Raw genomic sequence first — 23,174 nt, 5'->3', positions numbered from 1 at the left:
AGTCCCTGTTTGCTGGCCCCATTCAAACAATCATAAAGGATTCCAATTTTTAAAAATCCTATTAGAATCCAATAGAAATTTCTATCAGATTTGTTTAACCTATCCTATAAGATTGTATTATCCTGTATGATAAATTCCTACAGGACTCCAATAGGACTGGTTCAGTTTAGGAGTCTGTATGATAAAATCCTATAGGATAGTCCAATAGGACTGGTTCAGTTTAGGAGCCTGTATGATAAAATCCTATAGGATAGTCCAATAGGACTGGTTCAGTTTAGGAGTCTGTATGATAAAATCCTAAAGGATAGTCCAATAGGACTGTTAAAAAAATCTGATAGGATTATTTTTTACCTGTCATACTACAAATAAATGTGCAGCCTTGAATCATTCTCCTTTTGTGGTGGTGTGTTGAAGAGGTTGAGAACCTCAGGGAAGTATCACTAGTTGCCATGGGTCCTCAGATCCTCAAAAGGTTCTACAGCTGCACCATCGAGAGCATCCTGACTGGTTGCATCACTGCCTGGTATGGCAAATGCTCGGCCTCCGACCGCAAGGCACTACAGAGGGTAGTGCGTATGGCCCAGTACACCACCGGGGCCAAGCTTCCTGCCATCCAGGACCTCTATATCAGGTGGTGTCAGAGGAAGGCCCTAAAAATTGTCAAAGACTCCGGCCACCCTAGTCATAGACTGTTCTCTCTGCTACCGCACGGCAAGCGGTACCGGAGCACCAAGTCTAGGCCCGAAAGGCTTCTTAACAGCTTCTACCCCCAAGCCATAAGACTCCTGAACAGCTAATCAAATGCTACCCAAACCCATCTTTTACGCTGCTGCTACTTTCTGTTTATTATCTATGCATAGTCACTTTAACTCTACCTACATGTACATATTACCTCAATTACCTCAACTAACTGGTACCCCCACACATTGACTCTGTACCGGTACCCCCTGTATATAGCCTCCACATTGACTCTGTACCGGTACCCCCTGTATATAGCCTCCACATTGACTCTGTACCGGTACCCCCTGTATATAGCCTCCACATTGACTCTGTACCGGTACCCCCTGTATATAGCCTCCACATTGACTCTGTACCGGTACCCCCTGTATATAGCCTCCACATTGACTCTGTACCGGTACCCCCTGTATATAGCCTCCACATTGACTCTGTACCGGTACCCCCTGTATATAGCCTCCACATTGACTCTGTACTGGTACCCCCTGTATATAGCCTCCACATTGACTCTGTACCGGTACACCCTGTATATAGCCTCCACATTGACTCTGTACCGGTACCCCCTGTATATAGCCTCCACATTGACTCTGTACCGGTACCCCCTGTATATAGCCTCCACATTGACTCTGTACCGGTACACCCTGTATATAGCCTCCACATTGACTCTGTACCGGTACCCCCTCTATATAGCCTCCACATTGACTATGTACCGGTACCCCCTGTATATAGCCTCCACATTGACTATGTACCGGTACCCCCTGTATATAGCCTCACTTGTTATTTTACTGCTGCTTATTAATTATTTGTTACTTTTATTTTCTATTTTTTACTTAACACTTATTTGTTTTTTTCTTATCTCCTTAAAGCATTGTTGGTTAAGGGCTTGTAAGTAAGCATTTCACTGGGAGGTCTACACCTGTTGTATTCAGCACATGTGACATATACAATTGGATGTGATTAGTGTGAGTAGACAAATATATGGAGATTGTGCTCTGGTTAAGGTCTTCCAACACTGTACGTCAGATTCAGTGTTTTACGATGATCGTCATATTCTGCGATTGGCTTGCGAGGCTACGTCAACCGACGTGGCTACGTGAACTGCGACATAGAACTATACCAACTGTTACGTCAACTGGCCGTATCAAGCATGTCGTCTAAATAACAACAAGCTGTCGCTTTGTTGATGATTGACAGACACGGCTCCTCCTACCTCTGTCACGGTGCGCTCCTCGTACTGAACAGCTCTCGAATGGATGAGGCACATCACAACATGGAAACGCTATAAACCGGAATATAAACTGGAATATAAACCCCAAAGCTCGAATGTGATATGCGCCTCCACATAATCATTGCAATTACTCAATACAAGCATTGCGATTTTGACATTTGCGGTGTGTTTGTTATTTGTAACTAGACACACCCCATTACTTGCACCAAGTTTTCATTGTACGATGTGTGAATTCTATAGTCAAATAAAAATGGTATTTATCCAATTGTAGTGTCCATACACTGGGGTCTAAAAAAAACACCGAATAGAATAATATCAGTAGTGTGGCTTGACAGGTTATAGTAGGCAGAGTGAATGAACGGGGCGACAGGTAGCCTAGTGGTTAGCGCGTTGGGCCAGTAATCGAAATGTTGCTGGAACGGATTCCTGAGCTGACAAGGTAAAAATCTGTCATTCTGCCCCTGAACAAGGTAGTTAACCCACTGTTCCTAGGCCGTCATTTTAAATAAGAATTTGATCTTAACTGACTTGCCTGGTTAAATAATGGGAGCTCTCCTGGTTAAATAATGGGAGCTCTCTATGGGGAGAGCTATGGGGGCTCTCCCGGTTAAATTGTGCATAAGAGCATTTTTTTTAAACTCTGTAAATGGGTAATTAACACGATCAACCCAAATTGAAATGTTTTTTTTTACATTTATATTGAACAAAGTTATAACGCAACATGCAACAATTTCAATTTTTTTCCTGAGTTACAGTTCGCATGAGGAAATCAGTAAAATAAATAATTAGGCTCTAATCTATGGATTTCACGACTGGGAATACAGATGTGCATCTGTTGGTCACAGATACCTTTAAAAAATGGGCCTCCGCATATCTTCACAGTATTTTTGTGCATTTAAAATTCCCTCAATAAAATGCAATTGTGTTCGTTGTCAACAAACTGCTCGCCCATACGAATGCCATACACATGGTCTGTGGTTGTGAGGCTGGTTGGACGTACTGCCAAATTCTCTAAAACGACGTTGGAGGCGGCTTATGGTAGAGAAATTAACATGACATTTTCTGACAACAGCTCTGCTGGACATCCCTGCACTCAGCATGCCAATTGAATGCTCCCTCAAAATTGTGGCATTGTGTTGTGTGACAAAACTGTAACATTTTAGAGTGGCCTTTTACTGTCCAAGGTGCACCTGTGTAATGATCATGCTGTTTAATCAGCATCTTGATTTGCCATGTGCATAGATTATCTTGGCAAAGAAGAAATGGGATTTAAACAAATTTGTGCACAATACCTGAGAGAAATAAGCTTTTTGTGCTTATGGAAGATTTCTGTGATCTTTTATTTCATCTCATGAAACATGGGACCAGCACTTTACATGTTGTCTTTATATTTTTGTTCAGTATAATAAGTCTCAACAATTCCAGCCATATAATGAGAGGGCTTTGACCAATCACTGCATTCTAACAGTCATTAAATGTTTCAATCAAGCAGCACGTCAGCAATTTTTGTGACAAAATCGTTGGGAAATTGCCATGAAAAAATGTCCGAATAACAGCAGCAACATCAAGCAATAGGCACCTATTTTTATAAAAACGCAGCGGAATCCTGGAGGGATAATGCTGCACCAGTGATAATGCGGTCAGCTGGAGGGAATCCTGGAGGGATAATGCTGCACCACTAATAATGCGGTCAGCTGGAGGGAATCCTGGAGGGACTGTATAATACTGCACCACTAATAATGCGGTCAGCTGGAGGGAATCCTGGAGGGACTGTATAATACTGCACCACTAATAATGCGGTCAGCTGGAGGGAATCCTGGAGGGATAATGCTGCACCAGTGATAATGCGGTCAGCTGGAGGGAATCCTGGAGGGATAATACTGCACCACTAATAATGCAGTCAGCTGGAGGGAATCCTGGAGGGATAATGCTGCACCAGTGATAATGCGGTCAGCTGGAGGGAATCCTGGAGGGATAATACTGCACCACTAATAATGCGGTCAGCTGGAGGGAATCCTGGAGGGATAATGCTGCACCACTAATAATGCAGTCAGCTGGAGGGAATCCTGGAGGGACTGTATAATACTGCACCACTAATAATGTGGTCAGCTGGAGGGAATCCTGGAGGGACTGTATAATACTGCACCACTAATAATGCGGTCAGCTGGAGGGAATCCTGGAGGGACTGTATAATACTGCACCACTAATAATGTGGTCAGCTGGAGGGAATCCTGGAGGGATAATGCTGCACCACTAATAATGCGGTCAGCTGGAGGGAATCCTGGAGGGATAATGCTGCACCACTAATAATGCGGTCAGCTGGAGGGAATCCTGGAGGGACTGTATAATACTGCACCACTAATAATGCGGTCAGCTGGAGGGAATCCTGGAGGGACTGTATAATACTGCACCACTAATAATGCGGTCAGCTGGAGGGAATCCTGGAGGGACTGTATAATACTGCACCACTAATAATGCGGTCAGCTGGAGGGAATCCTGGAGGGACTGTATAATACTGCACCACTAATAATGCGGTCAGCTGGAGGGAATCCTGGAGGGACTGTATAATACTGCACCAGTGATAATGTGGTCAGCTGGAGGGAATTCTGGAGGGAATGAATAATGCTGCACTCAGGCAGATGCTTAGTAAACATATGCAAAACATATGATGCCTCTCCATGGTTGTCACACACACACGGTGCGGTCAGCTCAAGGAAATCCTCCACACAGACCAAGCAGCCATGACCAATGGAAATGAGATGTGAAGGATAACCTGACCACAGATATTAGTAGAGGGAAACCTCTACCTACTCAGCACTGTTAGAAATAGACCATAGAGGGATTCCCAATGGAAAGGATGTCATGAGAAACCCCCCCACGCTGTTTGTTAGTAGAGTTCCCTGATCACACCATTGATATAAGCAAATTAGTATTTGTTTTTGTCATCTATGTCAGATCACAGAGCAGCAAGTCTGTTCATAGTGCATTTTATATACAGTACCAGTCAAACAATTTGGATACCTACTCATTCAAGGGCAAAAAACAGGCCTTAATAAACAAGGCCTGATTGGTGGAGTGCTGCAGAGATGGTTGTCCTTCTGGAAGGTTCTCCCCTCTCCACAGAGGATCTCTGTCAGAGTGACCATCGGGTTCTTGGTCACCAAGGCCCTTCTCCCCCGATTGCACAGTTTGGCCGGGCGGCCAGCTCTAGGAAGAGTCTTAGTGGTTCCGAACTTATTCCGTTTCAGATTGAAATCCCTGCTCTTTCTCTGACATGCTCTGTCAACTGTGGGACCTTATATAGACAGGTGTGTGTCTTTCCAAATCACGTCCAATCCATTGAATGTACCACAGGTGGACTCCAATCAAGTTGTAGAATGGAAACAGGATGCATTTGTGCTCAGTTTCAAGTCTAATAGCAAATGGTCTGAATATCTTTTCGCTCTGTCATTATGGGGTATTGTGGTATTAAGTGATTAGTAAAGAACTGTAGGCACGCATGGCATAACTAAGTAGATTTGAATAAAAGCGTTTGCTAAATGCCATATACACTACCGTTCAAAAGTTTGGGGTCACTTATAAATGTTCTTGTTTTTGAAAGAAAAGCCCATTTTTTGTCCATTAAAATAACATCAAATTGATCAGAAATACAGTGTAAACTTTGTTAATGTTGTAAATGACTATTGTAGCTGGAAAGGGCAGATTTTTTATGGAATATCTACATAGGCGTACAGAGGCCCATTATCAGCAACCATCACTCCTGTATTCCAATGGCACATTGTGTTAGCTAATCCAAGTTTATAATTTTAAAAGGCTAATTGATCACTAGAAAACCATTTTGCAATTATGTTAGCACAGCTGAAAACTGTTGTTCTGATTAAAGAAGCAATAAAACTGGCCTTCTTTAGACTTGTTGAGTATCTGGAGCATCAGCATTTGTGAGTTCGATTACAGGCTCAAAATGGCCAGAAACAATGTACTTTCTTCTGAAACTCGTCAGTCTATTCTTGTTCTGAGAAATGAAGGCTATTCCATGTGAGAAATTGCTAAGAAACTGAAGATCTCGTACAACACAGTGTACTACTCCGTTCACAGAACAGCGCAAACTGGCTCTAACCAGAATAGAAATAGGAGTGGGAGGCCCCGGTGCAAGAACACAGACACTGTACAGATGAACTCTGCCTAAAAGGCCAGCTCTGCCCCACCTGCCCTGAATGACGGGTCGCCAGTGACTGGCAGAAAATCAAAAAAGGGAGGATGGACTCAGTCAACGAAAAAATGTAGAAAAATCAATGATGTTGACAGAAAAGAGAGAGACAGAGGATAGAAAGGAGAGAGGGGGATGAAATGGCTGGATTGAAATGCTACTTACACTATATATACAGCAGTATGTATACTCCCCTACCGCAGGTAGCCTAGTGGTTACAGCGTCGGGCCAGTAACTGACAGCTTGCTGGATCGAATCCCTGAGCTTACAAGGTAACAATATGTCGTTCTGCCCCTGAACAAGGCAGTTTAACCCGCTGTTCGCCGTGCCCCGAAGACATGGATCTCGATTATGGCAGCCCCCTCCCCCCTGCACCTCTGATTCAGAGGAAGATGCATTCAGTTGTACAATTGACGAGGTATTCCCCCCGTTTCCCGTTGCTGACAGGAGTATAACATTGAGCAGACAACCATGCAATCTCCATAGACAAACATTGGCAGTAGAATGGCCTTACTGAAGAGCTCAGTGACTTTCAATGTGGCACCATCATAGCCTTTTCCTTTCCCATGGCAAACTTGACCATAATTATATCCTCCTGATTCCTGCTTACAAGCAAAAACTAAAACAGGAAGTACCAGTGATTCGCTCAATACGGAAGTGGTCAGATGACGCGGATGCTACACTAAAGGACTGTTTTGCTAGTACAGACTGGAATATGTTCCGGGATTCATCCAATGGCATTGAGGAGTACACCACCTCAGTCATCGGCTTCATCAATAAGTGCATCGATGACGTCGTCCCCACAGTGACCGTACGTACATATCCCAACCAGAAGCCATGGATTACAGACAACATCCACATCAAGCTAAAGGCTAGAGCTGCCGCTTTCAAGGAGCAGGAGACTAATCCGGACGCTTATAAGAAATCCCGCTATGCCCTCAGACAAACCATCAAACAAGCAAAGCGTCTATACAGGATTAAGATTGAATCCTACTACACCGGCTCTGACGCTCATTGGATGTGGCAGGGCTTGAAAACTATTACGGACTACAAAGGGAAACCCAGATGCGAGCTGCCCAGTGACGCGAGCGTACCAGACGAGCTAAATGCCTTTTATGCTCGCTTCGAGGCAAGCAACACTAAAGCATGCACGAGAGCACCAGCTGTTCTGGATGACTGTGTGATAACGGTCTCGGTAGCTGATGTGAACAAAACCTTCAAACAGTTCAACGTTCACAAAGCAGGTGGGCCAGACAGATTACCAGGATGTGCACTCAAAGCATGCGCAGACCAACTGTCAAGTGTCTTCACTGACATTTTCAACCTCTCCCAGACTGAGTCTGAAATACCTACATGTTTCATGCAGACCACCATAGTTCCTGTGCCCAAGGAAGCGAAGGTAACCTGCCTAAATGATTACCGCCCGCATAGCACTCACGTCGATAGCCATGAAGTGCTTTGAAAGGCTGGTCAGCAAGCATATCTGTTTTGTCCGAGTTTAAAAGTAGAACATTTGCCACTATCCACTTCCTTATGTCTGAAACACAGGCTTCAGAAGACAAACCATCCACAGAGACAAACTGATATCTTTCCAACAGATAAGATCTAAACCAGGCCAGAACTTGTCCGTGTAGACGAATTTGGGTTTCCAATCTCTCCAAAAGAATGTGGTGATGGTATCTAAAGCAGCACTAAGGTCTAGGAGCACGAGGACAGATGCAAAGCCTTGGTCTGACGCAGTCTCAGTGCTATAATGGGGTCTAAAACCAGACCGAAGCGTTTTGTGTACATTGTTGTCAGGAAGGCAGTGAGTTGCTGTGCAACTCAGACAAAACAGAGATGCTAGTTTTAGGTCCCAAGAAACAAGGATATCTTCTGTTGAATCTGACAATTAATCTTGATGGTTGTACAGTCGTCTCAAATAAAACTGTGAAGGACCTCAGCGTTACTCTGGACCCTGATTGTTTCAAGGACAGCGTTTTTCCATCTACGTAACATTGCAAAAATCAGAAACCTTATGTCCAAAAATTATGCTGAAAAATTAATCCATGGTTTTGTCTCTTCTAGGTTGCTGCACAACTCACTCAACTGACTTCTACAGTGGAGCAAAAAAGTATTTAGTCAGCCACCAATTGTGCAAGTTCTCCCACTTAAAAAGATGAGAGAGGCCTGTAATTTTCATCATAGGTACACTTCAACTATGACAGACAAAATAAGAAAAAATCCAGAAAATCACATTGTAGGATTTTTTATGAATTTATTTGCAAATTATGGTGGAAAATAAGTATTTGGTCAATAACAAAAGTTTATCTCAATACTTTGTTATATACCCTTTGTTGGCAATGACAGAGGTCAAACGTTTTCTGTAAGTCTTCACAAGGTTTTCACACGCTGTTGCTGGTATTTTGGCCCATTCCTCCATGCAGATCTCCTCTAGAGCAGTGATGTTTTGGGGCTGTTGCTGGGCAACACGGACTTTCAACTCCCTCCAAAGATTTTCTATGGGGTTGAGATCTGGAGACTGGCTAGGCCACTCCAGGACCTTGAAATGCTTCTTACAAAGCCACTCCTTCGTTGCCCGGGCGGTGTGTTTGGGATCATTGTCATGCTGAAAGACCCGGCCACGTTTCATCTTCAATGCCCTTGCTGATGGAAGGAGGTTTCACTCAAAATCTCACGATACATGACCCCATTCATTCTTTCCTTTACACGGATCAGTCGTCCTGGTCCCTTTGCAGAAAAACAGACCCAAAGCATGATGTTTCCACCCCCATGCTTCACAGTAGGTATGGTGTTCTTTGGATGCAACTCAGCATTCTTTGTCCTCCAAACACGACGAGTTGAGTTTTTACCAAAAAGTTCTATTTTGGTTTCATCTGACCATATGACATTCTCCCAATCTTCTTCTGGATCATGCAAATGCTCTCTAGCAAACTTCAGACGGGCCTGGACATGTACTGGCTTAAGCAGGGGGACACGTCTGGCACTGCAGGATTTGAGTCCCTGGCGGCGTAGTGTGTTACTGATGGTAGGCTTTGTTACTTTGGTCCCAGCTCTCTGCAGGTCATTCACTAGGTCCCCCCGTGTGGTTCTGGGATTTTTGCTCACCGTTCTTGTGATCATTTTGATCCCACGGGGTGAGATCTTGCGTGGAGCCCCAGATCGCGGGAGATTATCAGTGGTCTTGTATGTCTTCCATTTCCTAATAATTGCTCCCACAGTTGATTTCTTCAAACCAAGCTGCTTACCTATTGCAGATTCAGTCTTCCCAGCCTGGTGCAGGTCTACAATTTTGTTTCTGGTGTCCTTTGACAGCTCTTTGGTCTTGGCCATAGTGGAGTTTGGAGTGTGACTGTTTGAGGTTGTGGACAGGTGTCTTTTATATTGATAACAAGTTCAAACAGGTGCCATTAATACAGGTAACGAGTGGAGGACAGAGGAGCCTCTTAAAGAAGAAGTTACAGGTCTGTGAGAGCCAGAAATCTTGCTTGTTTGTAGGTGACCAAATACTTATTTTCCACCATAATTTGCAAATAAATTTATTAAAAATCCTACAATGTGATTTTCTGGATTTTTTCTTATTTTGTCTGTCATAGTTGAAGTGTACCTATGATGAAAATTACAGGCCTCTCTTATCTTTTTAAGTGGGAGAACTTGCACAATTGGTGGCTGACTAAATACTTTTTTGCCCCACTGTATGTAAATCTCAAGATAACTTCTATTAAGTTTATTCCAGCCAATAGCTTCGAAACAGAAAACAACACATCAGTCCAGTCAGAAAATATATTAGATTTATTCTTCTGTCATACTGACAATAATACATTTACATTTTATTCTATAACAAACAATTCACAAACAACAAAAGGGAACAACATTTAGGGGATATTATTATAAAAACTGTCCTGCACTTTGTTCAAAAGAATGTCCCCTGGCATTAGTCACAAACACGCCCTCCTTTCCTTAATGTGACACGCCCTTCTTAATGTGACACGCCCTCCTTTCCTTAATGTGACACGCCCTCCTTAATGTGACACGCCCTCCTTTCCTTAATGTGACACGCCCTCCTTTCCTTAATGTGACACGCCCTCCTTTCCTTAATGTGACACGCCCTCCTTTCCTTAATGTGACACGCCCTCCTTTCCTTAATGTGACATGCCCTCCTTTCCTTAATGTGACACGCCCTCCTTTCCTTAATGTGACATGCCCTCCTTTCCTTAATGTGACACGCCCTCCTTTCCTTAATGTGACATGCCCTCCTTAATGTGACACGCCCTCCTTAATGTGACACGCCCTCCTTAATGTGACACGCCCTCCTTTCCTTAATGTGACACGCCCTCCTTAATGTGACATGCCCTCCTTTCCTTAATGTGACACGCCCTCCTTAATGTGACATGCCCTCCTTTCCTTAATGTGACACGCCCTCCTTAATGTGACACGCCCTCCTTTCCTTAATGTGACACGCCCTCCTTAATGTGACATGCCCTCCTTTCCTTAATGTGACACGCCCTCCTTTCCTTAATGTGACATGCCCTCCTTAATGTGACACGCCCTCCTTAATGTGACACGCCCTCCTTAATGTGACACCCCCCCCCCCCTTAATGTGACACGCCCTCTTTTCCTTAATGTGACACACCCTCTTTTCGTTAATGTGACACACCCTCTTTTCGTTAATGTGACACGCCCTCTTTTCCTTACCGTGACACGCCCTCTTTTCCTTAATGTGACACGCCCTCCTTTCCTTAATGTGACACGCCCTCCTTTCCTTAATGTGACACGCCCTCCTTTCCTTAATGTGACACGCCCCTTTTCCCTTAATGTGACACGCCCGCTTTTCCTTAATGTGACACGCCCCTTTTTCCTTAAAGTGACACGCTCTCCTTTCCTTAATGTGACACGCCCTTTTTTCCTTAATGTGAAACACCCTCTTTTCCTTAATGTGACACGCCCCTTTCCCCTTAATGTGACACGCCCTTTTTTCCTTAATGTGACACGCCCTTTTTTCCTTAATGTGACACACCCTTTTTTCCTTAATGTGACAAGGACTAAGTGGAAGCACTGTGGCCTGTTGCCAGAGATACTTTTGGTCAAAGTCAGTGTCTCAATGCATAAAAAAATACCAACAATGCTTTTCTACAACAATGGCGTTTTAAAAAACAGCCCACTTTGAAGAGAAAGTTACGATTGAAGGAACATAGTATTTTCTGACAGAATTTGTGATTGCTCTCTCTGCTTAAATAATAAAAAATAAATAAAAATCACACACAGTAAATCAGTCTTTATCTGTATAGAGCTATTGTAGGCATCTCAAATGGCACCATATTCCCTATATAGTGCACTACTTTAGACCAGAGCCCTATTCCCTATATAGTGCACTACTTTAGACCACAGCCCTATTCCCTATATAGTGCACACATTTTGACCAGGGCTATGGTCGAAAGTAGTCAAATATGTACGGAATAGGGTGCCATTTGTAATGCAGTTCTTGTCATATTGCTCAGGCACTTTATTCATTGTGTTTGTGTTCTGTCAGACAGCTATTTAAAAACACAACATGTAGAATGATCGAAATCATTAACATTGTCCATTTCCTCAAATCGTCATTCATTGGATATCTCCTCTGTACTGTTACTGCAATGTTGCCCACTAGATGGCGCTAACAACCGTTCACTCCACTGACGTTCACAGTGTTAACCCATAGCAATAACAACACAGACACACTCTACCATCCTGGACATATCTATACTCTATTCTACTGTTAAAATGAACCATACTGTCTGACAACACATTGCAAATGTATGATTCTGTTCACAGTATCTCTTTGGGGAATGTGGCAAAAAAAAAAAAAATCCCTTTTTGAAAAACGTATCTTAACCAAGGCCTAACTTCAGATTAACTTGAAAAACGTATCTTAACCAAGGCCTAACTTCTGACTGACTTGAAAAACGTATTTTAACCAAGGCCTAACTTCTGACTGACTTGAAAAACGTATCTTAACCAAGGCCTAACTTCAGATTGACTTGAAAAACGTACCTTAACCAAGGCCTAACTTCTGACTGACTTGAAAAACGTATTTTAACCAAGGCCTAACTTCAGATTAACTTGAAAAAAACGTATTTTAACCCAGGCCTAACTTCAGATTAACTTGAAAAAAACGTATTTTAACCAAGGCCTAACTTCTGACTGACTTGAAAAACGTATTTTAACCAAGGCCTAACTTCTGACTGAATCTAAACTGTTTATGAAAGTGCTATAATCATAATAACACAACATTATAACAGTGTGACTGAGCAAAGTTGTCTTTCCCTCAAAGAAAACTTCAACTTAGACACTGAATGAAATGAAAAACACATTGAAATGAAAGACAAGGAAATAGCAATAGGATTAATACAGGATCAGACATATTACCTCAATGGCCTTCATAGTGTACTGAAGAAGAAAATAAGAACGATAAATAAATGGTTGTACAAAATGTAAAAGTCTAAAACAGTTGAATGTAAAATGAAGATACATTAAATAAAAAATAAATAAAAAAAGGAACATTCTAACAAGGTGTTTTGTCCCAAATGACACCCTATCAGCCTATATACCGCTTTATTTCTGGTCAGAAGTAGTGCACTACATAGGCACTAGTGTGCCATTTAGGATGCCAACCAAAGGGATATACGGTGGCACATGTTCAGACGCACATAAACATTAAACTTCGGACGAGGAGGAAGTGGAACACAACGCACCATAGAATGTGCTTAGATCATTGTCGTCAATGTCACCTCTAACGTAGAGTTGAATAATACACTGCATCTCTGTGTATATATATATATATATATATGCTGTAGTAACTCAGTAACAAGGGTAGGAAGATCAGGCTCTTTTCATAGCAATAATCACCACCATCACTTTAATACACAAAGAGTACTATAGGGAATAGGGCTCTATTAGGGATGACACCTTTACTAAGGGATGACACCTTTACTAAGGGAGGACACCTTTACTAAGGGATGCTTGGTTAGGGAATAGGGCTCTATTAGGGATGACACCTTTACTAAGGGATGCTTGGTTAGGGAATAGGGCTCTATTAGGGATGACAACTTTACTAAGGGATGACACCTTTACTAAGGGATGCTTGGTTAGGGAATAGGGCTCTATTAGGGATGACACCTTTACTTAGGGATGACACCTTTACTAAGGGATGCTTGGTTAGGGAATAGGGGTCTATTAGGGATGACACCTTTACTAAGGGACGCTTGGTTATAATGCTGGAAGAAGACTTCTGTGAGTTACACTACAAAGAGGTGCAAAATAATGAACTGGTTTGGTTATAATATAAACATCCCTTATTTTTCAAAGAAATAGATCAAATATAATAAATAAACATAAAAAAAGAAAGAAAAGTAGGATAAATAAATGAAACTGCTTTTTTGGTTAAATCTGATGTTTCTTGTATTTGTTTTCCCTTTAACATGCTGGCAGGAAGGCGCTGGAGAAGGTTCTTCACTGGTTCCTTTGTTACTCTTATGTCTGATTCCCACTAGAAGACCAAACCAAACTGGCCTGGTTACACGTCCACCATAGCTGCTGGAACGGACAATGTGAAACGAGAAGAAAACCTGAACGGTACAGTACAGTTTAGGTCAGCCCTATATGAAGCATAACTGGTATTCTTGCAAAGTGTGACACCTCACGTTCGATAAACAATGCTACTGCTGAACTTTAGCACCCCCTTGTGGCACGTGGAAGCATGGCCACGTTCAGGTTTAGAATGTGTAGTAATTATATATACTGTATGTTGATAATAATACCAGCAAATGTAGGAAGACTGATCGGTGTAATTTATACTTCTTCAAGGTGAGAGTAAAATACCAGTGTCGTTACTAAGTGTCGTTACTAAGCCTCTGAGTTTATGGTGCTTAGCACAGGAGGCTGGTGGCACCTTAATTGGGGAGGATGGGCTCGTGGTAATGGCTGGAGTGGAATGGTATCAAACACATGGTTTCCAGGTGTGGGGGCAGAGTATTCCCTCAACAGCCTCCAGACCCTAGTAGGTGTGGCTCCTCCCCTCACTTCACCCCCATGTCCAGTCTCCAGACCCTAGCAGGTGTAGCTCCTCCCCTCACTCCACCCCTATGTCCAGTCTCCAGACCCTAGTAGGTGTGGCTCCTCCCCTCACTCCACCCCCATGTCCAGTCTCCAACCCTAGTAGGCGTGGCTCCTCCCCTCACCCCACCCCCATGTCCAGTCTCCAGACCCTAGTAGACGTGGCTCCTCCCCTCACCCCACGTCCAGTCTCCAGACCCGAGCATGTGTAGCTCCTCCCCTCACCCCACCCCCATGTCCAGTCTCCAGACCCTAGTAGGGATAGCTCCTCCCCTCACTCCACCCCCATGTCCAGTCTCCAGACCATAGTAGGCGTGGCTCCTCCCCTCCCCCCACCCCCATGTCCAGTCTCCAGACCATAGTAGGCGTGGCTCCTCCCCTCACCCCACACCCATGTCCAGTCTCCAGACCCTAGCAGGTGTAGCTCCTCCCCTCACCCCACCCCCATATCCAGTCTCCAGACCCTAGCAGGTGTAGCTCCTCCCCTCACCCCACCCCCATGTCCAGTCTCCAGACCCGAGCAGGTGTAGCTCCTCCCCTCACCCCACCCCCATGTCCAGTCTCCAGACCCTAGCAGGCGTGGCTCCTCCCCTCACCCCACCCCCATGTCCAACCTCCAGACCCTAGTAGGCGTGGCTCCTCCCCTCACCCCACCCCCATGTCCAACCTCCAGACCCTAGTAGGCGTGGCTCCTGTCCACGTGGGTGCAGCAGTGGGTGTGGCCCTAGTTCTGCTGCACCAGGCGTCGGTAGTGTGGCATGATGGCTCTCTCAGGCAGGTACAGAGCCATCTCCAGGGCAACAAGGATAGTGAACTCAAACGGGATCAACTCCCGCCGACTGATACGGAACCGCTCCTCTAGTTTCTGCAGAGGAAGAGGAGGAAGGAAGAGGAGGAAGAGGAGGAAGAGGAGGGAAGGGGAGGAAGAGGAGGAAGAGGAGGGAAGAGGATGAAGGGGAGGAAGAGGAGGAAGAGGGAGGAAGAGGAGGAAGAGGGAGGAAGAGGGAGGAAGAGAGCTGTTAGGAAAGTTGTGTTGCTCTACTGTTGCCTGTACAGATCCTTCACAGGGTTTCCTGTACACTAAGACCTGACCTTTAGCAACCTAATATGAGTAAATAGAATTAATATACACTATATATACTAAAGTATGTGGACACCCCTTCAAATTAGTGGATTCGGCTAATTCAGCCACACCTGTGACTGACAGACGTATAAAATCGAGCACACAGCCATGCAATCTCCGTAGACAAACATTGGCGGTAGAATGGCCCTTACTGAAGAGCTCAGTGACTTTCAACGTGGCACCGTCATAGGACGCCACCTTTCTACTTACAGCTGTCCCGGTCAACTGTAAGTGCTGTTATTGTGAATTGGAAACGTCTAGGAGCAACAACGGCTCAGCCGCAAAGTGGTAGGCCACACAAGCTAACAGAACAGTTCTGAAGCGCATAGCGATGAAAAATCGTCTTTCTTCGGTTGTAACACTCACTACTGAGTCCCAAAATGCCCCTGGAAGCAACCTCAGCACAATAACTGTTTGTCGGGAGCTTTATGAAATGGGTTTCCATGGCTGAGCAGCCGCACACAAGCCTAAGATCACCATGCGCACTGCCAAGCGTCGGCTGGAGTGGTGTAAAGATCGCTTCACCATCTGAAAGTCCCACCGACGAATCTGGGTTTGGCGGATGCCAGGAGAACGCTACCTGCCAGAACGCAGAGTGTCAACTGTAAAGTTTGGTGGAGGATAAATAATGGTATGTGACTGTTTTTTTATGGTTCGGGCTCGGCCCCTCAGTTCCAGTGATGGGAAATCTTAACAATGACATTCTAGACAATTCTGTGCTTCCACTTTGTGGCAACAGTTTGGGGAAGGCCCTTTCCTGTTTCAGCATGACAATGCCCCCGTGCACAAAGCGAGGTCTATACAGAAATGTTTTGTTGAGATCAGTGTGGAAGAACTTGACTGGCCTGCAAAGATCCCTGACCTCAACTCCATCAAACACCTTTGGGATGAATTGGAACACAGACTGCGAGCCAGGCCTAATCACCCAACATCAGTGCCCGACCTCACTAATGCTCTCGTGGCTGAATGGAAGCAAGTCCCCGCAGCAATGTACCAACATCTAGTGGAAAGCCTTCCCAGAAGAGTGGAGGCTGTTATAGCAGCAATGTTCCAACATCTAGTGGAAAGCCTTCCCAGAAGAGTGGAGGCTGTTATAGCAGCAATGTTCCAACATCTAGTGGAAAGCCTTCCCAGAAGAGTGGAGGCTGTTATAGCAGCAATGTTCCAACATCTAGTGGAAAGTCTTCCCAGAAGAGTGGAGGCTGTTATAGCAGCAATGTTCCAACATCTAGTGGAAAGCCTTCCCAGAAGAGTGGAGGCTGTTATAGCAGCAAAGGGGGACCAACTCCATATTAAATGCCCGTGATTTTGGAATGAGATGTTTGACGAGCAGGTGTCCACATACTTTTGGTCATGTAGTGTATGTGAGGACTGAAAGTTGTCCCTGTTCAACATCTAATGTCATCGTGTCTCCAATAACGGCTGATCTGTTTTAAAACAAGAATATGACGCCAAGACACACTGGAATGTCTCCTGTGCTCTGCTCTCTCTTCCCGCTCTCAGTTTCTGAGACCAGGTATAGGCTTACAATAGATCCAGGAAACCAGCCCAGACCTTTGTGTTTTCAAAGATTATGACTCCATAAAGATACACATACACGTGCAGAATGTGAAAGATGCATACATAAAGCCTTCATATAGCATACATAAAACCTTCATTTGGCATACATAAAACCTTCATATAGCATACATAAACCCTTCATATAGCATACATAAACCCTTCATATAGCATACATAAAGCATTCATATAGCATACATAAAGCATTCATATAGCATACATAAAGCCTTCATATAGCATACATAAAGCCTTCATATAGCATACATAAACCCTTCATATAGCATACATAAACCCTTCATATAGCATACATAAAGCCTTCATATAGCATACATAAAGCCTTCATATAGCATACATAAAGCCTTCATATAGCATACATAAAGCCTTCATATAGCATACATAAAGCCTTCATATAGCATACATAAAACCTTCATTTGGCATACATAAAGCCTTCATATAGCATACATAAACCCTTCATATAGCATACATAAAGCATTCATATAGCATACATAAAGCCTTCATTTGGCATACATAAAGCCTTCATATAGCATACATAAAGCCTTCATATAGCATACATAAAGGCTTTATAGAACATACATAAAGCCTTCATATAGCATACAAAGCCTTCATATAGCATACATAAAGCCTTCATATAGCATACATAAAGCCTTCATATAGCATACATAAAGGCTTTATAGAACATACATAAAGCCTTCATATAGCATACATAAAGGCTTTATAGAACATACATAAAGCCTTCATATAGCATACACAAAGCCTTCATATAGCATACATAAAGGCTTTATAGAACATACATAAAGCCTTCATATAGCATAGATAAAGCCTTCATGTAGCATACATAGATGGTTGACAAAACATTTTGAGGTTTATGTCATTCAAAAAGGACAATACATCTATGAGCTGAGTGACGTCCTGCTTCTTGAGGTCGCTGCTGATCTTAGCGGCGAGCAGCACGCAGGCTCCAGAGACCAACTTCCTGTTGTGTTTGTTGAGTCGCCCCTGCAGGACCAGCTTCTCAAAGTAAACAAACGCCATCGCCACGGTGACCGCCTGCAGGCCGCAGTCGTCACCCACCGTACGCATCTCTCTCTTTAGACTGGAGGAGAGAGGGGGGGGGAGGGGGGAGGGATAGGGGGGGAGGAAAGGCAGGTGTTAGGATTAGAGTAAGACTAAGCATACTGAACATCTATGGACATGACCACACGCACGCGCACTACAGTAGTATACCTTCTGATCTTGCTGAGAGTCAGCTTGACATGAGGAAACTTCTCTTTAAACGTCTCGTTCATGTCCTTCTTCAGATCAGACGGCTTCACGTACTCTATCACTGTCGTCTAGAGGGGGAGAGATAGGGAGGGAGGGAGAGAGGGAGGGAGGGAGAGAGGGAGGGAGGGAGAGTGAGGTGGACAGGGAGGGAGGGAGAAAGGGAGCGAGAGAGAGAGAGGGAGGGAGGGAAAGAGAGAGGGAGGGAAATAGGGAGGGAGGGAGAAAGGGAGAGGTGGACAGGGAGAAAGGGAGAGAGGGAAAGAGGGAGGGAGGGACAGAGGGAAAGGGAGAGAGAGAGAGAGAGGGAGAGAGGGAAAGAGGGAGGGAGCGACAGAGGGAGAGAGAGACAATATTTAACTTCTGTATAGTGTTTTTGGTTGGCACAATGACAAGGAGGTCCATTAATGATATCTAATAATGATATCTAATAATGATATCTTTACATGAATGGACTCCTGTACTGTACACTGTGTATACTAGTAAAATAAACCTGTACATGTCAATAAATAAATATTTACAGTATACACAGTGTACCATTCCATAGAGTCTGGTATCACAGCCTGAATACAGCCCTTAGCCGTGGTACTGAGGGCTCCAACATTACTGGCACCCCTGACTGGCAATGCACAAACAATACTTTAAACAATATAAACCATATCATTATAGAGACAAACTCAAAATACCAACATGTGAAAAATACTGTACGATATTAATGTTACAATGGAACCCACCAAAATAATTTATTGATTTAATTAAAAATCAATGTCCTCCAAATCAAGGTTTCACAATTAATGGCACCCTTAAATATTATTGTAAATAACATCTACCAAAATTAAACCAGGAATTATATTCCACTTATTTAAGTTGATCTAAGTGTTAAGGAACTATATTGAGCCATTACATCACTTCCTGTTTCACTAGGGTATAAAAATGAGGTAACACACATGCAATATCCCTTTGTCATCCAACACCATGAAGAAAACAAAAGAACTGTCAGTTCAAAAGAGACAGATGGTCGTAGACCTCCGTAAATCTGGTCATGGCTACAAGAAGATCCACAAACGATTGAATATACCACTGAGCACTGTCAGGGCAATTATTAAAACATTCAAAAGATATGGAACAGTTGAAAACCTCACGGGTAGAGGATGCAAATGCATTTTGCCCCCCAAGACGGGGAGGAGGATGGTGAGAGAAGCAACAAAATCCCCAAGAATCACTGTGAAAGAATTGCAGGCCTTGGTGGCGTCTTGGGGTCATCATGTTTAAAAAGCACCATCAGACGCCACCTCCACAACCACAGGCTCTCTGGAAGGGTTGCCAGAAGAAAGCCCTTTCTGAACCCAAGACACAGACGCCACCTCCACAACCACAGACGCCACCTCCACAACCACAGACGCCACCTCCACAACCACAGACGCCACCTCCACAACCACAGACGCCACCTCCACAACCACAGACGCCACCTCCACAACCACAGACGCCACCTCCACAACCACAGACGCCACCTCCACAACCACAGGCTCTCTGGAAGAGTTGCCAGAAGAAAGCCCTTTCTGACCCCAAGACACAGACGCAAGCGCTTGGAGTTTGCCAAACATCATTTAAATTATGATTGGAAGAAGGTGCTCTGGTCAGATGAGACCAAAATGTAACGTTTTGGTCAGATACAGCATCAGTGTGTTTGGCGTCGAAACAGAGATGTATACAAGGAGAGGCACCTCATACCCACGGTGAAACAGAGATGCAGACAAGGAGAGGCACCTCACACCCACGGTGAAACAGAGATGCAGACAAGGAGAGGCACCTCACACCCACGGTGAAACAGAGATGCAGACAAGGAGAGGCACCTCATACCCACGGTGAAACAGAGATGGAGACAAGGAGACCTCATACCCACGGTGAAACAGAGATGGAGACAAGGAGACCTCATACCCACGGTGAAACAGAGATGGAGACAAGGAGACCTCATACCCACGGTGAAACAGAGATGGAGACAAGGAGAGGTACCTCATACCCACGGTGAAATATGGTGGTGGGTCAGTGATGTTTTGGGGCTGTTTTATTTCCAGAGGTCCAGAGGCACTGGTTAAGATTGATGGCATAATGAATTCCACCAAGTATCAGGCCATTTTGGCTGACAATCTGGTTGCCTCTGCCGGAAGGCTGGGACTTGGCCGTAGGTGGACTTTCCAACAAGACAATGACCCAAAACACACGTCAAGATCCACACAGAAATGGTTATGTGACAACAAAAATCAATGTTTCTGCCATGGCCATCTCAGTCGCCGGACCTCAATCCAATCGAAAACCTGTGGGCTGAGTGGAAGAGGGCAGTTGATAAGCCCAAACCCAAGAATGTGAAGGATCTTGAAAGGATCTGCATAGAGGAATGGTCCAAAATCCCTCCAAATGTGTTCCTTAACCTTGTCAAACATTACAGGAAAAGACTCCATGCTGTTATCCTTGCCAGAGGTGGTGGCACTAAGTACTACATGAGTGCCAATAATTATGAAACCTTGATTTTGGTGAAATGTATTTTGTATTAAATAATTGTCTGATTTTGTTGGGTTCCATTGAAACATGAATAAAGTACAGTATTTCTCACATGTTGGTACTTTGAGTTTCTCTCTATAACAATATAGTTTATATTGTTTAAAGTATTGTTTGTGCGTTGCCAGTCAGGGGTGCCAGTAATGTTGGAGCCCACTGTATATTGACCATATACCACAAACCCCCGAGGTGCCTTATTGCTGTTATAAACTGGTTACCAACGTAATTAGAGCAGTAAAAATACATGTTTTGTCATACCTGTTGTATACGGTCTGATATACCACGGCTGTCAGCCAACCAGCATTCAGGGCTGGAACCACCCAGTTTATAAATTGGCCTCTCTGATAGGTTATGGCTCTGTGCATTGAGCCTCTCTGATAGGTTATGGCTCTGTGCATTGAGCCTCTCTGATAGGTTATGGCTCTGTGCATTGAGCCTCTCTGATAGGTTATGGCTCTGTGCATTGAGTCTCTCTGATAGGTTATGGCTCTGTGCATTGAGCCTCTCTGATAGGTTATGGCTCTGTGCATTGAGCCTCTCTGATAGGTTATGGCTCTGTGCATTGAGCCTCTCTGATAGGTTATGGCGCTGTGCATTGAGCCTCTCTGATATCACATACATATATTTAGCAGATGTTATTGTGTGTGTAGTGAAATGCTTGTGTTCCTAGGTCCAACAGTGCAGTAATATCTGACAACTCACTACAACACACACTAATCTAACAGTAAAATAGGAAGGGAGTGGAGACGAACAATGCAGCAAAATACCTCCTCTCTCCATCTCTCATTCTCTCTCCCCATCTCTCATTCTCTCTCCCCATCTCTCATTCTCTCTCCCCATCTCTCATTCTCTCTCCCCATCTCTCATTCTCTTATTCTCTCTCTCCCCATCTCTCCTTCTCTTATTCTCTCTCCCCATCTCTCATTCTCTTATTCTCTCTCCCCATCTCTTATTCTCTCTCTCCCCATCTCTTATTCTCTCTCTCCCCATCTCTCATTCTCTTATTCTCTCTCTCTCTCCATCTCTCATTCTCTCTCCTCCCTCCATCACTCATTCTCTCTCCATCTCTCTCCTCCCTCCATCTCGCATTCTCTCTCTCCATCTCTCATTCTCCCTCTACATCTCATTCTCCCTCCATCTCTCATTCTCTCTCTCCTCCATATCTCATTCTCTCTTCTCTTGCTCCCCATCTCCCCACCCCATCCCACCCCCCATCTCTCTCTTCATTCACCCCATCTTTCTCTCTTCATTCACCCCCATCTCTCTCTCTTCAATCACCCCCATCTCTCTCTCTTCAATCACCCCCATCTCTCTCTCTTCAATCACCCCCATCTCTCTCTCTTCATTCACCCCCATCTCTCTCTCTCTTCATTCACCCCCCCATCTCTCTCTCTCTCTCTTCATTCACCCCCCATCTCTCTCTCTCTCTTCATTCACCCCCCATCTCTCTCTCTCTCTTCATTCACCCCCCATCTCTCTCTCTCTCTTCATTCACCCCCCATCTCTCTCTCTTCATTCACACCCCATCTCTCTCTCTCTCTTCATTCACCCCCCATCTCTCTCTCTCTCTTCATTCACCCCCCATCTCTCTCTCTTCATTCACACCCCATCTCTCTCTCTCTCTTCATTCACACCCCATCTCTCTCTCTCTCTTCATTCACCCCCCATCTCTCTCTCTTCATTCACACCCCATCTCTCTCTCTCTCTTCATTCACCCCCCATCTCTCTCTCTCTCTTCATTCACCCCCCATCTCTCTCTCTTCATTCACACCCCATCTCTCTCTCTCTCTTCATTCACACCCCATCTCTCTCTCTCTCTTCATTCACCCCCCATCTCTCTCTCTTCATTCACACCCCATCTCTCTCTCTCTCTTCATTCACACCCCATCTCTCTCTCTCTCTTCATTCACCCCCCATCTCTCTCTCTTCATTCACACCCCATCTCTCTCTCTCTCTTCATTCACCCCCCATCTCTCTCTCTTCATTCACCCCCCATCTCTCTCTCTTCATTCACCCCCCATCTCTCTCTCTTCATTCACACCCCATCTCTCTCTCTCTCTTCATTCACACCCCATCTCTCTCTCTCTCTTCATTCACCCCCCATCTCTCTCTCTCTCTTCATTCACCCCCCATCTCTCTCTCTCTCTTCATTCACACCCCATCTCTCTCTCTCACCATGTATGAGATGAAGGTGTGTGTGTGTCTCTCACCATGTATGAAGCGAAGATCAGGACTCTCTTGTGTTTCCCACAGGGCCACTGGGGGTCACTCAGAAGGTTGGGGTCATAGTCTGATGCGTCATCCACACCTGGAGAGGACAGAAACACACATGTAAATACATATACATGAATAAACAGTGGTTAAACTCAAAAATACTAATACTCTTCATACTTTTC

At 44.4% G+C, this 23,174-nt stretch overlaps 1 protein-coding gene across 2 annotated transcripts in view; it reads right to left on the bottom strand.

Annotated features, from left to right (window-relative positions):
* Positions 1-9,944: 9,944 nt before the first annotated feature.
* LOC129829470 (CDK5 and ABL1 enzyme substrate 2-like) overlaps positions 9,945-23,174 on the bottom strand; it is a 121,062-nt gene continuing 107,832 nt past the window's right edge. For both annotated transcript variants that reach the window (XM_055891171.1, XM_055891169.1), the window contains 4 exons: positions 22,989-23,086; positions 18,187-18,293; positions 17,851-18,055; positions 9,945-15,126 (listed from right to left, as the gene is read on the bottom strand). In XM_055891171.1, coding sequence (XP_055747146.1) covers positions 14,986-15,126; positions 17,851-18,055; positions 18,187-18,293; positions 22,989-23,086 — 551 coding nt within the window. In that variant the 3' untranslated portion in view covers positions 9,945-14,985. The remainder of the gene's footprint in view (positions 15,127-17,850; positions 18,056-18,186; positions 18,294-22,988; positions 23,087-23,174) is intronic.

The sequence above is a fragment of the Salvelinus fontinalis genome, chromosome 31, assembly GCF_029448725.1.
Source record: "Salvelinus fontinalis isolate EN_2023a chromosome 31, ASM2944872v1, whole genome shotgun sequence".
In the NCBI taxonomy this organism is placed as follows: Eukaryota; Metazoa; Chordata; class Actinopteri; order Salmoniformes; family Salmonidae; genus Salvelinus; species Salvelinus fontinalis.
The sequence above is the reverse complement of the archived record's forward strand: the minus strand, read 5'-3'. Positions and strand labels throughout refer to the sequence as shown.